Below are 17,283 nucleotides of genomic sequence, written 5' to 3'. Positions count from 1 at the left end.
CAACTTGGATCTGATCTCTATTTCTTCCCAGGGCTCTACATTAATATTTGTTGAGTTGCAGCTCACACACGCAGCAGTATTAACATCTCAACCTTCTTCAAAGAAACTGTATTCTGTAATTTGGGCTACACAATTTTGTAGCAATTAGCTCACTAGTTAAAACCTACTTTAAGCTCTTCAATAGATACATCTCCCCAGAAGAGAAAACATTAATAATTGGTATTTACATGCCACTAATTCAGAGACTACACAAAGTCAACACTACCAAGCCCGAAAACAAATACAGCACAGATGCAATGCAGGGAAAGACGGGGAGGGGCAGTGTGGCTTAAGGACTACCTGAGCAGCCTCGAAGGAAAGGTGTTCTATTAAGAGAAAAGGTACCCACACATCTTAAAAACAGGTTCCCTCCCCTTAAGACTCTTAAAAATACAGTGATAATAAAAATATTAATATAGAGCCCATCTACCAAAAGAGAATAAAAAAACCTAAATTAAAATAAATTTAGGGGCCTTCACCAAACTTGCTGCAAGTTTGGGGACATAAATATCCAACAGCCATAAAGCTGTGAAAGCCCCCAGAATGAATAAAATAAATCCCACTTGCCTCAGACTGAACAGGGCAACACTGAGACTCTGCCTCAGCCTGTCCTATGGCAGGGCTATAGGAAGAAGAAAAATTTAAGTTTTAGAAAAAACATGACCCAATTAAGTGAAAGACATGCAATCAAAATTAACAAAATTCCAGTGATCAAGCAAACAAAAGAAAATGACTGCTATAGCACCTCTTTTGTTAGGCCCAAACAGTATTTTTTGTAGTTGGTAGCTATTTCTGAATTGGACAGTTTGTTTTGCTTTGTATCTTGATCAATGGAACGTCAGTCAGTTGTCTTGGGGCATTTTTCCCATAACTTGATAGTATTTGTTGTACTAGTTCACAAAAAGTTGAGTTAAAGATTCCATCAGCCACTGAAAATGTTCACCCTTGTCTTAGTGTTTATGTAGAAACTAGACCAGTACAATTATTAAGACATTTACTACGTGTCATCAGTTACCATTTTGAACTGCGGCCCCAGCTCATGGACTGGTATATCAAGAGTCTTAATTTAACTGAAGATCATAATGCCCTTCTTGCTGTTCATAAAACTGAAGTAATCTTGGTATTTTATTTTTTTATCTTGTATGCAGAATTCTTTGATTCCTATAAAATAACTGCAGGTTGTCTATCCCATTCAATTTTATCCATGTTTTAACAGAGTAAGTTATCCAGTTCTGTGTAAGGATTGCTCAGGCGCTCCACGGACTAAAACACTGGCAAGAAATCACAGAAGGCAGATGCAGCTGAAATGTGTTTCTAGAAGCTTGTTTATATTCTCCCATGCATGCACAGAGCGAGGAATTGTTATCCACGGTTATTAGATATACAGCCCAGCCTCAAATTTATTATCAGCACCTAAAATCTCATCTCTGGAAGAAAAAAAAAGTAATCCAAAAGTTTCAGAAGAAATTTTCAGTCCACATATGCCCGCTAAGTAGTATTTTATTTAAAGCAACTTTGCCAAAGGCAGAAAGCTCTAATGGCAGTATGAAAGAGTCATATAAAGACTTCTAAAAACTAACCCAGGATTTTTCAAGGTTCTTTCATGCCAGTCTCATCCATTTTGCCCTAAAAATCAGCCGCTTGTTATGATATTGTGAGACCATGCATAAAGTAATTTTGAACCTTCTACACAAATCCTAGATGCTACAAATTCTGGCTTTTTTTTTTTTAAACATATTTTCCCACCTGAAATTGTCTGAAGTTTTCTTGTAGCTTAATCTTTCATATTCAATATTTACATTGCAAATTTCAAGACTGGTCAAAATGCACTTGCAAGTGCTAGTTTTACTGCAAGATCTGCCATGTCAAATTTAGGCAACAACTGAAAAACAAAGCTTCTGCCTATGTAATCACATCACTAGAGTCCTGCAACAGCTATAATAGATATGCTTTTCTGTAATCATAAAGGTTTCTGCTATCTCTTTCAAGGGAGAGATTAACTAAAGCAAAACCCTGTTTTCATGGCTGCACTACATTGGGGATTTTGCTGGCACAGCTATGTTGATTACACTTGGTACTGTAAACCAAGTATTTATACAAGCAACTACTACATTCAAAGTAGTTTTACTGGTTTTGGTTAAATGCACCATAAATCCAACTCTCTGAACATTAAGAAGCAGTATCCAAAAGAAATGAAGGCAGGGACCAACAGACAACACAGGCACTGAAACACCTGCCTGTTTACAGAAGAATCACACAAGAGACAAGAGTAACTGAAGACTAAAGGCAGCCACATCACAGCTCTTACTGCACAGGAATGACAGGAGCAGGAAATAAGTATCCACATGAAAATCACAGAAAAATTTTTCACCTGCTTGTATGCAAGTATCAATGAAATATATGTGGCAGTACTTACTCGAGGGATTTTCATAACATTACTACTAAGGAAAGACCAATCTCAAAATGCATTCAGGCTTGAAGTCTATGCAGTGTTAGCTACAAAATAGTACCATTATCAGAACAAGACATTCACTGTTTAAAAAAGTGAAACTTAATTAATACAACTTGCAGAATAGGCTGAGTTAACAGTACATGCAATACGGTTTTATCCCAGGAGAAGTAGGGGTATGAAAACAACATATGGAAAGTTACAGAAAGACACCAAAAGGAGAAGGAATTCACTTGACTGGGGCAGGAGGGCAAAGCATCCTTTGAGCAGCAATATGATCTTCAGAAAAAGCAAGAAATTCTGTAGTTTTACAAACGGTACTTAAGATCACTTTATAATGTATGAATTTTATGTGTAATATTACAGAAAGGACAAAGATAAGACATTGTAAAAATCTCTCCAGTATTTTGTAATTATCCTTATTAGGTAAACAGAAGAAAACCAGAGTATAAAAGCATTGCCTCACCAAAACAAGTTTTATCTGTTAGACTTACGTCTAAAGCAAGATGAAGAGCTAACAAAACAATTGACATCAAGGCCCACTCAGCACATTTGCAAGCCAAATACTGCACATCTGACAGGTGATCAGTAGATTTCAGTGATCAGGGAGAACTGCTTCTCAACAGAGGCTTGGAGTTATGGTCTTAAAACTGCTAAACACTTCAGAAAAAAGTGCCTGGCAATTCTTAATGGTTAAACTAAGGCCATTCAGCTGTAACTAGATGTAAACTGGATGCTCTAGTGATTTTGAAACATTCCATGACCCCAGGTCAGAAGCTGAGACAATGTAGTATTTTAGCTGTACTGTGCTTTTGCACTTTTAAGAGACAGCACAGAATAAAGCCTCATGAACTACTTTAGTGCAGCTAAAAAACCCCAAGACTTCTGAGAAACAGAGCCATAATGCTCAGTATTATAATTAAGTGAAAAACTTCCACCATCTACAAAAACATCTATGAACATAATGACACAAAAATGCTGATGATCTTTCTACTCTACCCTAAAGAAGAGATATATATCCCCATTAATTAAATTGCCGATAAGGCTTGAGGCTGGAACATGTATTTAAAGTTGACCTGCAAATGAAAAAATTCACCACTTTTTTTTTTCCCCTTAAGAAGAGGCCAGAGAAGCTCTCACTTCCCTCCCCTCCAAAAAGTCTCCCTCTACATTCTCATCAGAGGTATAACACAGGAACACACGGTGTCAGACATTAAGAGAATTACAACCTTAACAGCGATTTATCACTCTACTCTTACAAACAGAGAAAGGACTAATTCATAGAGGGAAGACCTCTCTTTGATAAAACAGTCTCCAGAAACTTTCATTGAATGGCTCAAGAAATCTCAGACAACATCTAATCATAGCACACAACAGATGGTTACAAATGGTTCACCTTTTAGAGACTGTCAAAACATGAAATTCTGAACATTTAAAGTAAAAACACAGCATATAACATATTACTCTTGCTGGCTTTGCCTCTTCTGTGCATTAAGAGAGTTAGGCTACTATTTCTCTTTTGCAGGTCAACTTCAATACATCAACTGGAAGTCACTCACCCATGTGCTATGCACCTAAGCTTCTAGAAATCTTCACCTAAAAAGCTCCTAAAACTAAACTCCATTTGCACAATAAAAAGGGTCAGTTGCAGAGTAAACTAATGGGACACACCTGGCACTAGGCTGTATCTTAGAGCACTTTCACATCCTACAAGCAAGTGCCAGGACTAGAAATCATTTAAAATTTATTGAGGACAAGAAAGCACAAATAAAGAAACATATGCATTAAGAGAAGTTACAACCAGGAGTCAGGATGTGCCTCCTGCAGCCTCAGTTTTGAGGAGTCAGTTAATAAGTGTACAGGTCTTTGTCTACTCAGATGTACAGCTAAGGAGTGACTTTTTAGAACAAGGAATTCAGACTTTATCAAAACAGCACCAATAATTGTGTTCATTACATCAATGGCTACCATGGCATGCATCTGTACAAACCTTTCAGGCAGTTGTCCACAGCTGGTCACGAATAAAAAGGCATATAAATTTTTCTCCTCTTTTATTACAATGAAGTTTATAACAGTACAGAAAAGTCACATGACCTTAGTGGGTCAGTTTACTTAAACCCTGGAACAGGAGGAACTCTGAATACATTAAATATTGTTACAAGTTCAGACTTTAATGTACAAGTAGTTGGGAACAGTTACAGCCCTCACCAAACTATGTTGGGGACATGAAGTCCAACAGCACTTGAAGTGCTGTGAAGGCATCATTTCACAAATAGCAACATAACATTACAGAACTTGCCTTTAAGGTGGTATGTTCATGTAATTCCAGCGCCTTCACAATTTAACGAACCATATTTACTATACTTCACTTCTAAAAACCTAGATGAAACATGAAAAAGAAGCCATACAGTATAAATTGCAACATCAGGAAAAGTTCCTGTTATTATTCCAAATAATTTTTCCCATGTAAAATAAGAATGTCCAATAGCTCCTTGCATGTGGGAAGATACTTATTTTTTTAAAGTCACAATGAAGCCTTAACTGATGGAAGCTCAGCTATATTAACAGCACAAGATGAGAAAAGGTTTAATCTCCAAACCTATTAGAGCGTGAGTAGGAGCATCAGTAGCGGCCACCTTGCGACATTACAGGCGGTCTCATTCCCATCGGAGGACGAGGAGGTCCACTCTGGTACGGGGGCACCATCGGAGGTCCCTGACCATATGGAGGCATTGCTCCAGGAAGATACCCTGGCATGCCTTGGTGATGAGCACCATACTGACCTATAAACAGAACAGTTAAGATGCAAAGAATAATTTATTTTTTTTTTTTAAATAGTGAAAGTGCATTTTGTGAAAAGCTTCACCCCTCCCTGCCAGCATAGGCAACTTCACAAATCTTTTCAAAAACAGAATGCTGGGAAACTTATGATTACCATGAGGTGGCATGGGAGGTCTCATTCCTTGTTGTTGTGGAGGAATTCCTGGCTGTGGTGGCAGCATACCTCCAATTGGTCCAACTGGTGGATTACCCAGGGAAGCCTGTCCTGGTCGAGGAAGATTGCGCTGGTATTTAGGCAACTGTGCCCTTCTCTCTTCCTAAAATCAGAAGAGACAACCACAACGCATTGTGTTAAAACCCACCAAAAGCAAAGTAAATAAGGTGCAACAAAGTAGATTTGAGGTACTATTTGAGTAACTATTTTAACTACCTTACTAATTCAAAGGCTGCTAGTAACATTACACAGTAGCACTTGGATTTTCCCCCCTTTCTGCAGACTTTCTGCCTTAATACAGGCCCATCAAGCATTCCGCATGGAACTCAAATTCTCCCCTCCTCCCAGCTGAATAAAGCCCTTTTCTCTTAAAAAGCTCTGACAAAACTGAACACAAATCTAAATATCTCTGAACTGTAATTAAGGTTCATTTTGTTTTATCCATAAACTCCATATTTCTAACTGCTGTAAGAACATCAAAACGACTTCAAACTCTTCAGTCTTTTGTTCTACACTCATTACCCAGACCTAGTTAACTTCAAGTTTAAGTCACATGAAGTAAAAATCCAAATTGTATTTCGGGTTGAGAGATTTCCCACCACCACCACCAAAACTAAGGCTTAGACTGGAGCAAGATAACTGCAATATGCTAGTCATCACTTCACAATCAAAGAAGTTCTCTCAGTTATGTTAGTTCTGCACAGTTTGCACTCACACCATTATTAAAATATACACAATGTAGAGCACAGATGAAATTCCATCTAATCTGCCATATCAGCACAAATCACATTTTTCAGTAAGACAATGAAAACGTTTTAACTTACCAGTGATATATCCTCATCTGGATGGATCAACTTACTGGTTGCACTGGTTGTTGTGAGGGTAGCAGGCTTACTTGTGATAGATGTAGCTGGTTTAGCTGCAGTACTGTTTGTCGTGCTAGTGGTTGAGGCTGTAGACTGTGTATAAGCAGGGAATGTTGGTTTGGGGGGTTCCGTTGTTGTTGCAGGTGTAGAACTCAAAGGTTTGAAATCAGTACCAACCGGCCCTGGCACAGCTGCTGCAGCCTGTGAAACACAGAGGCAGGTCAATATTTCTCAAAGCATCAGAAAGCTTAAATGATGTCTGTTAGACCTCTGAAACCTTCCAGTGAGATACATAACTATAACAAGCTTGACAAAAGTAAAGTTCAGCCTTATTGCATACTAGAGCAACTGAAAACAAGGCAAAATAAACCCCAGTATATACACATACACACACACACAGAGGAAAAACTAAAATTTGCAGGTCAAAAGCCACCACAACAAAGGGACAGCAAAGAAAAAACCACCCCACTATTTTATCTCAAATACTGAATTTGGCAAATGTGTAAATCTTTCCTGAACCACTGTTTTTTAGGAGCCTCTAAGTACAAATTTATTATTATTTCACTAGATTAACATACTTTAGCAGCCCTTAGATTAGAGTACAGCTCAAAGTGCTAGTACACATTAAAACTAGGTATTTAAGAAATATTTAAATCAAATATTTAAGAAAGCTCTATTGGGTCAGGGCTTTAAGCGTTCTCTCTATGAACATATTGCAGTATTTTCACAAAGTACTATGTCTATCCACTATGTCTAATCTTATTTGTGAATGAAGAATCAATGGAACTACAGATTCCAACATTTCATCTCTCCTATTCTACAAAGCTGTCTCTAAAGACACAGCAATCTCCAAAGCAAACCTTAGTTATGAGAGAATGCTTTTGTTTCTAGTCACTGCATATTTACAGTTATCTGAACTTCCCCATCAAAACAAAAAATGTTAACATTTTGCACATAATGCAAATTAAAAATTCCCTACATTATGATGTGCCATATTAAACAACAGAAACTAGAAAGCCTTCACCATGCATCAAGCTAGCCACTGCCCACTAAAATGCATTTAACTGCTTTCATGCTCTTTTAACCCTTTAGAACCATGATATAACATTTCATTCTTTCACACTAAGAAAAATTGGGCACTTCGACATGCTTGTTTCTGGTAAGATGCAACTCATAATCAAGGACTCTGCAGTTTTACCAGCTAAACATAATCAGGAATATAACAGAAATTATCTGAAGATGTTTAGTCAATTTTAGATTTTACAGAACAGTCCAAAGGGTTAAGTTGAAAAGCAATTTGTTTTAAACTGTGACCTCCTGCGTACTTGTGCTGTGCTAGGAAACAGAGCGTTAGAAGATGCTGACAGACTTTCTGAATTGGAGGAAGCTGCACTTGAGCTTGTGACAGGTGTCCCCATCTGTAGCATAAAAGAAAGGAAACAGTGAAAAGTCTCCAAACAAATGGGTGGAAAGTATCCAGATGAAAGGATTTCTTATACTAAGCCCTTTCTTATGAAAGGACTGTATTTTTGTAAACATGTATCTTCCCAGCAGAAGCGCAAAACACAAATAGTACACTACAAAGGCTTCTGCAACATACTTGAAAGCAAGTAAAAACTCCAGGACCTACACACAAGTGCATTCAAAGGGAAGAGGTCACAAGCCACTATCAATTCCCCACTCCCCTCCCCAAAACATTGAAAAGAACTTTTCACTACACTTACTCCTAAACTTTTTGAAGTAAAAAACCCTAGCTCAGGCAATGTTCAACCAGTTTAACAAGACTACAGAACAAATTTATCCATTTACCAGTAGAGAGCCCATTATGAGAACAGCTGAGAACAAGTCACATCAAGATTTTTAATTTGGAAATTTTAGATAGAGTTCTATGGAATCAGATTCCTGTAGCTAACACATCTCTTTACCCACCCAAAGTTCCCTTATAAACAACAAACTAAAGGCATTAAAGAATGTTTTGCCTACTCCTTTCTTCCCCAGTCCTTACAGAACTTCTGTCTGGTTCCACAGCTGTTTTAATACAAACAAAAGAATCTTTTAAAATTCATTAGAGCACTACACTGAATTAAACATCAACCCAAGCAAAAATCTTAACTGGTCATTTCTTGGGCCTCCTCAATAATAAATAGGCACTATTGACAAAGTGACAATTTGAAGAATATAATGAGAGATTCCAGGCTCTGGGATGCCTTACCTGCCCTGCGCTTGGGAAGAGTGGTTTAGTAACTGGAGGTTGTGGGGTCGGTGCTGTTGCAGCAGGAGCTGGAGGCCGGTTCAGAATGCCCGGAGCTGTAACAGGCTGTGCTTGTGTCATTGGAGGCATGCCAGGCCGAGGCCCAACAGGTGGGGGCATCCCTACAAACCACAAACAATGGGCAACGGATCAGGCTCCAGGAAGCACAAATACTCCTTACAACAATCCTGTTCCCAGTGTTCCTTAGAAAAAAGTTTCCCACCAGGAAGATGCATTTTTAAGGCAACAGTAAAATAAAACATGACAAAGGGTAATACCAGCAGTCACCAGTCAATGTCCATGCACAGGCAGTAACCTCAAACACTTCAGAGCAATGCTGGATTGATTTCTACTAAATCTTCAATAATGAAGTTTATGCTTTCAATAAACCACTACAATTAATGTAGTAACTGTTACTAACACACTGCGGTAACTGTTTCTGACACACCACAACTACACTGCCAAGAGCATGGATGACACAGTTACAAAATCAAAGAGACTCTGAACCGTTTCTGAACAGTACCAGAACTGCGACCAAAACACTGCCAGCTTTGCTGGGGTCACCAGTGAAGCGGATTGGGACATTGTGTATTGTCACCACAACACCTGCACTTTGTGTGCATGGAGCTCTAGGAGAGGGTCAGGTGGGAAGTTAACAGCTCCCATGGGTTCCATCAAGCAAACCAGCAAATCTCAGTTCATTACCACACAGCTGCTCGTCAGGTGGAACACCCAGGGAACTTAGGGCTGCTTAAGAGCTGCACAAGCTCAAGAAACGTCTCCTCGAGCTATGGTAAGAGACCAAAATTTCAGTTAAGTTTATTCACACTGCAGGCTCATTAGTTGGGTAAACGACCAACATTACTGCCCACTTTCCACATTTTCAATCATTACTATTTTCCAGCTGCAGCCACAGACATTAAAAAAAGGGATGAAGAGAGACTAAGCAACACAACAATGTGAGAAAGTGCAATAAAACCAAAAAACTATATTCTATTTTTTTTTAACAATGGTATAAATTATTTATAATCAGAAGCCCCAAATCAACCAGTCTGCACAAGAGTGGCTTCTGTGGCAATCCAACCACATCAAGGTGGCAGGTGGTGGCATAAGTCTCTATGTTCTTTATATAAAGCCTAAATCTTAAGTGGAAATAAATAAATATAATTTAACTCTCACCATAGTATGAGTTCGACAACCCTGACCTACCTGGTGGCATACCAGGCATAAGAGGTGGGATTCCTGGCCCAGGAGGCATCATTCCACCCATCGGCATCATCCTATTAAACAGAAAATGAGCACTGGTATGAGCACTCAAGATAAACTGTTAAGACAACTGGCACATGCCTGTATTAGATAAAAAATAGTGGTAAATAATTTCAAGAAGCTCTCAACAGAGGCAATTCCAAACCAATTGACTCCACAAGAATAAAACCAAAACATAACCCAACACCCAAAACCCCAAACACTTTTTATTTGAACTTTAATTTCTCAAGATCTCACTTCCTCTATGATGAGATTTCCAGAACTGGTGTCTCTCGAAATCTCTCTCAAGACTACTAGCTGCAACAGTGTGTTCCAAGAATCTGATCTCAGTACACTCATGACATCTGAACATAGGAAAACCAGCTAGATCCAGTCACACTACAATTGCTGCTCATCTGTTATTACTCCTTTCTGACAGTAAGACTGACTGGCAGAAAACCCAAAGCTGTAGAACTATCCAAAAAATATTGACAAAAGCAGAGATCATAGGGCAAGAACGCTTCTGGAGTTTCAATTACAGTAAACACTCCATATACTAATGATAAAGTGGGATTTTGATATTTTAATATGAGAAGTCCACATTGCAACATACTTTTTCTCCATACTAAGAACAGGTTTGGTTTCTCTTCCTAGATGAATATGTATGAGCCCTTTACAGGGAACAAACAAGTGTAGCTTAAGTTTGCTTAATTTTTTGCAACCATTCAAAAACTGATTAGGGAAACAAAATACAGGAATGCTTACTACTTTAGTGAGCAAAGTAAGCTGATCTGCAGCACTCACATACAAACCAAAACCCCACTAAGAAGCAGTTTCTGTTTGTATGACGGAATCAAGACACCTTCACTACTGCTGTTTTCAGATCAAATCACGTGAAAAGGTGAGCACTCATTCTGGAAAGTCTGATTTCTGCTCTCACCTCATCTATCACTGCTACACAGGGAACAACCACTGCAGAAGCAGCAATGACTGGGAACACAGACCCATCACCCCTTTTTTGATTGGAAAAGACAAAGTCAGTCTTGCCACCCAGCAGACATCAAAACAAGTGCTGGATGCTCACTGCTTGCTGCCCCAGAAGAATGACTGCCTGAGAAACTGCAGACAGTGCTAGAACTAGTGTCACACTAAAACCAAAGTTGCTTCCTGTCTCCTACTTCTTTGGCAATTTTTAAACAAAAGTTAATCAGGTTAAGTAAGCAAAATTTTAGATTAAAATAGACAAAAAGCATAATGCAACACCACCCTCTCCTCCTAAGTGGAATTGCAGTGAAGTTTTGGCAAATTCATCTGTGTTTTTACAGGTGACATAACATTCACCTGAAGTTAACAAGGAATTTAATGAGGACTAAGTGCCAGACAACCTGATTAAATTCTGTTGAGTTTCCACCCAGAAAAGCTAAAGTCCTGATGAGCATCCACACCATGTTCAGCTACAATATAATTTTTAAATTCAAGGATTGTTAACTCAATATTCATGTCTCAGAAAAGAACTTTTCACCCCAGTGAACTCTAAAGTTTAGACTAAACTGAGTTCCTGCAGTATGTCCTGCACTGTAAAGGATGAAGTACATGGAGCTGTTCAAGCTCTGGTTCAAGAGAGGCTTTAAGTCTCTAAGGGCCTATTCGGTTAATATTTTGTAAAATGCATTTCACATACAGTTTTGTAATATTCATTTAGATAAAAGCATAAAAACTTCACATATAATACAGTATCAAAACCTTGCTAGACACCTTCCCCAAATTCTTAGGCAATATTCAAAGGTTTTCAGTAAAACAATTTCCAGCTTATCAAAAACATGACATAAAATGGCATAATGAATGTACCTAGAATTACATTAATGAGATGCTTACATGTTTCCACCACAAAATGACTGCATGTATTTTCTCTGCTGATGTAATCTGTGAAAATTTATGACAAAATCAAAAATCTAACTGTGAATTTCCAAATACATTGTGATAGGGTATGGTGTCAACCCCAAACAAGAACAAAAACCAATATCTCTTGCCCAAAATACAAGAAAAATAGAAACTATTCAGTACTTTTTTTCCTGTTAGGTTGATGACTGACAACCAGATGCACAACATATGTGCACTATACAAGGGAACAGTGGCTCACAGAAGGCTCTAAACCAACACAACAAAATTTTATATTAATGTACTACTACTTAATAATTATTAAGTCAGGAGAAAGGCAACATACTTTATACATAAACTCAGTTTGGCCATATTTTACATGTTGGTTTACAGCCATCCAGTTCTTTGGTTAGTCTTAACATTTAGGTTACAGAGTTCACCATTCCCTATGTACATTTTTTTAATTAGCTTTACTTTTTTTGTGACAGTTTAAAATGCACAGTATGAACACATAATATTAAATCTTTTTTGCTACTCACCCAGGTGGCATTCCAGGCATAACTGGAGGCATTCCAGGCATCATAGGTGGAACACCTGCCATTAATGGTGGTATACCTTAAAAGAAAAATATATTTTCAACAACTCTGATAACATACAGTTGCTACCAATTGTCATCTAATAAATTTACACAGGATAAATGCTTTACAGGAAGATCTAAAAGATTGGGTTTTGAAACAAAATTGCTTACAAACAATGCAATATAAATACTATCTGCAAATCTGACTTTGATTGATTGTTCTCAGCCCTGCAAGATCGTGAATCTTCTTAGTGGTCTCCAAAGAAGACATCTTATTACAAGAAGAGATCATTTTTCACTCACTGATCAAATTTCTTTCCTCACTGTATCTATGGCCTGTGTATGAATGACCTGTTCTGTGTTAGCAATCTCTAGATACACAGCAGCCTTTCTGCCCTGTTTCCAAAATCCTGTTATAAATACCACAAACACACACCACTGGTAGCCTTCTGTTTGAACCACTTATTTGTCTTAACTACCACATGTCTTCAATCTACATGCCAGCATTAGGTATCTAAATCTAGTCCACGAAGGAAGATGTGCTCATGCACAGAACAGGGGGAGGAAAATGAAGAAACTGCTTATCTGCACCTCCCAAAACTATTCTGTGACCCCAATGTTAAAAAGGCAGATTATTACTCAGTATACAGCAGCATTTCATGTTTCTACTGAGGTTTTCAGTAACTACCTAACACACCCTCTCACCTGGAGGCATTCCTGGTGCACCTGGCACAGGAGGCAAACCTGGCTGTGCCATTGGGGGAATGTACCCCTGCTGTGGCTGAACTTGCTGGGGTTGAAATGAAGTTGAAGCTGCAGATTCATCATCTTCATACTCATCAGAATCATCCTGTTGTTTCTTTTTCTGGCTCTCTGCAGACAGTACAACACATATAAACACAAATTATATTCTGTGAAATTAACTTTACCTGGCATATTCTAGGTGGAACAGCAATAGCAAAATTCAAACCTTATCACTGCTCACAAAGTCACAGAAATACAAAGAAAGAATGCTGTGTGAGCCTACCTATAGCCACAAATAAAGGGACAGAACATGACTCACACTGCCATGACCCTGAACACACAGGGGGATCTGCCCTCATGTCAATGTCATGCTGTCCAGCATAAACCAAAGCAGTTCAACCAAAGGTATACTTAAACAGCAACAAAACCGAAGCATTTGGGAATCATCAGGATAGTTTTACCTCTGGCCTTTCCTCCTCTTACCCTCACAAATAAATCACCATGCCCATATTCATTAGGTAATTGTTATAGCTGCTCTGGCCCACAGCTACTTCTGCATAGAAAAGGAAAAATCCCTCCCAGCCTCCCACGTACCTGGAGCGGCCATCAGAGAATGCATTAAATCCCACCCTCACTGAATGCCACAGCTGAGTAAGGAGCTGACGAGGGAAATAAAAAACAACCAGCCACATTACACCTTACCCTGAGTTTTTTGTTCAAGTAACCTCCTCCGTTCCTCCATATCTTTTTCTGGAATGCCTTCCATCCCATAAATTTCCAGTTCAATGTCTGTTCTTCCAGGAATAGCATTTGGAACAGCATCTATTGTCTCTTTATGTACCTAAAGAAAAAAAAAAATAAACAAACAAATCCTGCTGACCACAATTCAGGGCAAATTCTCAGTGTTCTTCAGGAAGTTTCAAAACAGAAAAGGAATATCCTTCATAGGAATAATCTCTCTGGCCAAGCATTTTCTTGATCTGTGCTTCCTAATCTCTGGTAGCTACTATTACCCCTAAAACCAGCTTCCATAAACCAAGACAGCACAATTCCTTCGCTCCTATAAAACTCCCGGCAAAGATCTCTGCTGCACAGTGGCCATCTGACTGCTGACACAGCAGGACTCCTGTGCTGCGAACAGGCCATTGCTGTCTTTTTCTCACCAGTTTTAAAGACTCTAGAAGCTCCCAGCCCCCACCTTCACAAGGTCCCTATTCATTTAAATTTTACATACTGTAAAGAAAAGTTCATGTAAATCTAAAACTCCTTACCTGCATGCAGTGTATAGCTAAACCAGGTCCTGTATACAGTTTCTTATGACATATATGGCATTTAAAGTGCTTTGCTTTTTGATGCTGTATAAGGATCTTTTCATCATCGAAATCCCTATTACAATACCTATTGAAGACTGTTAAGGAAACATTTAATCCTAGAAGTGACTTTCTAGATAGAACTAAGATAATTAGCACCAGTGTGATTTTTCCTGAAGCAAAAGAAAGGCACATGAAGCATCTCTGAGCATTCAAAGAGTGATAAATATTTCATGCATGTCTGAAACCAAACACCCTCCCACAGTCCAGCACATCCCTCTTTACACAGGTACAAAACTGGGAAGGTGTCTGCATGCAATCAGAATCATCATTTGATTCCATATTGTTTGACTTTGGTTTTCAAGTCCTACCTATTTTTCTCTTCAAGGGTGTGAACGCTCCTAAAGCATTAGAGGAGAAACAGACTTCAAATCAGCAAAAGGGAAATTACGCAAATTACTCAGAAGTGCCTCTTTAATCAATTACCAGAAACTACCAATCATAAAAGAGAACAAAGGTTTTAGTTTAAAATTCCCTTCCTCTTTCAGTTATCCAGCTATCAATTTTTCTGACATGGCATAATTTGCTGCAGTCAATGAAGAATTCTCTGCTTTTAGAAAGATATATTTTAAGCGAAGAACTGTTTGGCCATCTAGACAACAGAAAAGGCAAACTGCATTTCCTTTCTGTGGTTCACACGTTTTCCTAGGTGAGACAAATACATATTTGCCTTTTATTACTGACACAATGTTAACAGTGCTAACACAATGTATCCCTTGCTTTCACCAAAACGTGAAATATTAACATCTAAAACAAGCACAGATGCCTTTCAAGACAAAATGCTAAAATACCTCGGAGCGCCTTCTAAATTTCTTTCTTAAACAATTCTAGAGGACAGAAACATTAGAGATAGATAAAAGGTAAATTTGTAATCACTCCACAATAGTGAGCACCTTCTGAAGGAGCGATCAAATGAAAATCCATCAGTATTTCTGGATCCTGAAAAATTAAACCGGATTATGATGCAGCAATTACAAATTGAAAGCTTCCCCCGTCACAAAGGAAAAAAAAAAATTCAAATTCTATTTTAACCACATCCATCCCCCCTCCGTGAATAAATGTATTTATTAGTAGCAGGATTTTCTCCCTTTAACATCCTCCCTCACGGGGGATAAAGATCATTCTCCATTTCCCACTGTCCCAGCTTTAGGAATCGGGCGGGAGGCCGCGGTCCCGGCGAGGAAGACGGGAGCGGGCCTGAGGCCGCGCGGGGGGTGGGGAGCACAGGAAGGGCACGGACCGGGCCCCATCCCGAGGAGTACAGGGACGGAACAGGGCCAAGCACCGAGACAAACCGTAACGGGCGGGGGAAGGACGGTTGAGCCCCATCTCAGGACGAGACGGAACGGGACCACGCAGGGACCGAGCCCCAATCGCGCCAGGCCGCTGCCCTTTCTCCCCCACCCCCCCAGCTCTCCGCACCCGCCGCGTCCAACACAGAAGGATACCAGCACCAAGGCTTCAGCTGCTTCTTCTTCTTACGGCCCATAGCAGCGTCGCCCCGACCTACAAAGCAGGAGAACCGAGCACTCCCTCAGAGCTGGAGAGCCCACGCGGCCACCCAGCGCCGAGTGAGAGGCACAAAATGGCGGCTGCGCTCCCTCAGGCGCCGCTGCCGCCTCCGAACTCCCAGAGTACACCGCGCCAGCAGGGTTGGGGGCGCTCACGTGACGCGCTCCCGGTCGTCTCCACCGGGCTGTGCCGTGGCGCCTCAGGGCGTCGCCGCCATTTTGTCTAGTCGGGGATGGCGGTACTTCGCCTGAAGGACCTGTGTGTGTGTCACAGAGTAAGAGAGTCACGGAGTGATTTGGGTTGGGAGGTACCTTAAAGCTCATCTCGTTTCACCCCTCTGCCATGGGCAGGGACACCGTCCTCTAGACTAGGTTGCTCCAAGTGCGGTCCAACCTGATCGTGAACACTCAAGGGATGGGGCAGCCACAGCTTCTCTGGACCACCTGTGCCAGGGCCTCAGCACTCTCAGAGCAAAGAGCTTCCTCCTAATCTAAACTGTTGCTCGTCTTCGTGTTTAATGTCACCGAGAAACTGTGTTTTCCCCACTAAATGTTACTGGGCAAGAAGCTGGCGTTGCTGAGACCGGCCACCGTGCACAGTGTTCTTGTGCTGTCTGTGCCTGTGTTGCTGGGTGCTGACAGCGAGGCCATGGCATGTGGGGGAGCCCGGCACCCCGAGAACACAATAAAACCGACTGAATTGTGTTGAGCCATCACTATCCTCAGCTACACCTGCACCTGGTGGGGGGCTGGTCCCTCTGCAGTGACAATCCATCGGGGTGTGTGTCTGTTACTCCCACGGCTCTCGAGCTCACCACAGGTACACCAGCTGTTAGAAGAGAATCACAGAATCATTAAGGTTGGAAAAGACCTCTTAAGATCATCAAGTCCAACCATCAGCCACATCCAACCCTTTGCAGTGGCCCTGCTGCGGTTGGGGGTCACAGCTGCTCCCCACAGGAGAGCAACAGAAGAGAGATTGTGGAATCTCCCTCTCTGGAGACATTCCAAACCCACCCGGATGTGTTTCTGTGTCACCTGCTCCCTGTGACTGTACTTTGGCAGGGGGGTTGGACTGGATGATCTCCAGAGGTCCCTTCCAACCCCAGCGATTCTGTGATCGTGATTCTGTAACTACCTGGTAGCTACAAGGCCAAGCTAACAAATGTCCTGTTTTAACAAAGTATTTCAGAAGCAGAACTGTATTTAAAAACTGACAGCATGGCTAATCCTGCCAAATCCCCGTCCAATCCAAACCATTCTATGATTCTGAGATGTGATTTGAGCAGGTCCTGCCAATAAGTGAGTGATCGGCTTTTGAAGGATTACTTGTACTGACAGAGGCAATGCGGCGCCTG

At 40.4% G+C, this 17,283-nt stretch overlaps 1 protein-coding gene across 9 annotated transcripts; it reads right to left on the bottom strand.

Moving 5' to 3' along the window:
- Positions 1 to 4,215: 4,215 nt before the first annotated feature.
- Positions 4,216 to 16,040, bottom strand: ZNF207 (zinc finger protein 207). 9 transcript variants are annotated; one of them, XM_039562362.1, is made up of 13 exons: positions 15,863 to 16,040; positions 14,316 to 14,442; positions 13,747 to 13,885; positions 13,006 to 13,173; positions 12,263 to 12,338; positions 11,721 to 11,768; positions 9,780 to 9,880; positions 8,562 to 8,722; positions 7,675 to 7,767; positions 6,308 to 6,550; positions 5,424 to 5,586; positions 5,088 to 5,271; positions 4,216 to 4,867 (listed from the first exon to the last, which is right to left on the bottom strand). In XM_039562362.1, exons 1-12 carry the CDS (start codon positions 15,901 to 15,903, stop codon positions 5,111 to 5,113), a joined length of 1,521 nt encoding a protein of 506 aa, XP_039418296.1. In that variant the 5' UTR covers positions 15,904 to 16,040; the 3' UTR covers positions 4,216 to 4,867; positions 5,088 to 5,110. The 9 variants fall into 9 exon arrangements, with proteins under 9 accessions (XP_039418296.1, XP_039418295.1, XP_039418297.1 ...); XM_039562361.1 differs by having other exon boundaries at positions 4,216 to 5,271; XM_039562363.1 differs by having other exon boundaries at positions 4,216 to 5,271; positions 9,810 to 9,880; positions 15,863 to 16,039.
- Positions 16,041 to 17,283: the final 1,243 nt, after the last annotated feature.

Source organism: Corvus cornix, chromosome 18 (genome assembly GCF_000738735.6).
Source record: "Corvus cornix cornix isolate S_Up_H32 chromosome 18, ASM73873v5, whole genome shotgun sequence".
Lineage (NCBI taxonomy): Eukaryota > Metazoa > Chordata > Aves > Passeriformes > Corvidae > Corvus > Corvus cornix.
The sequence above is the reverse complement of the archived record's forward strand: the minus strand, read 5'-3'. Positions and strand labels throughout refer to the sequence as shown.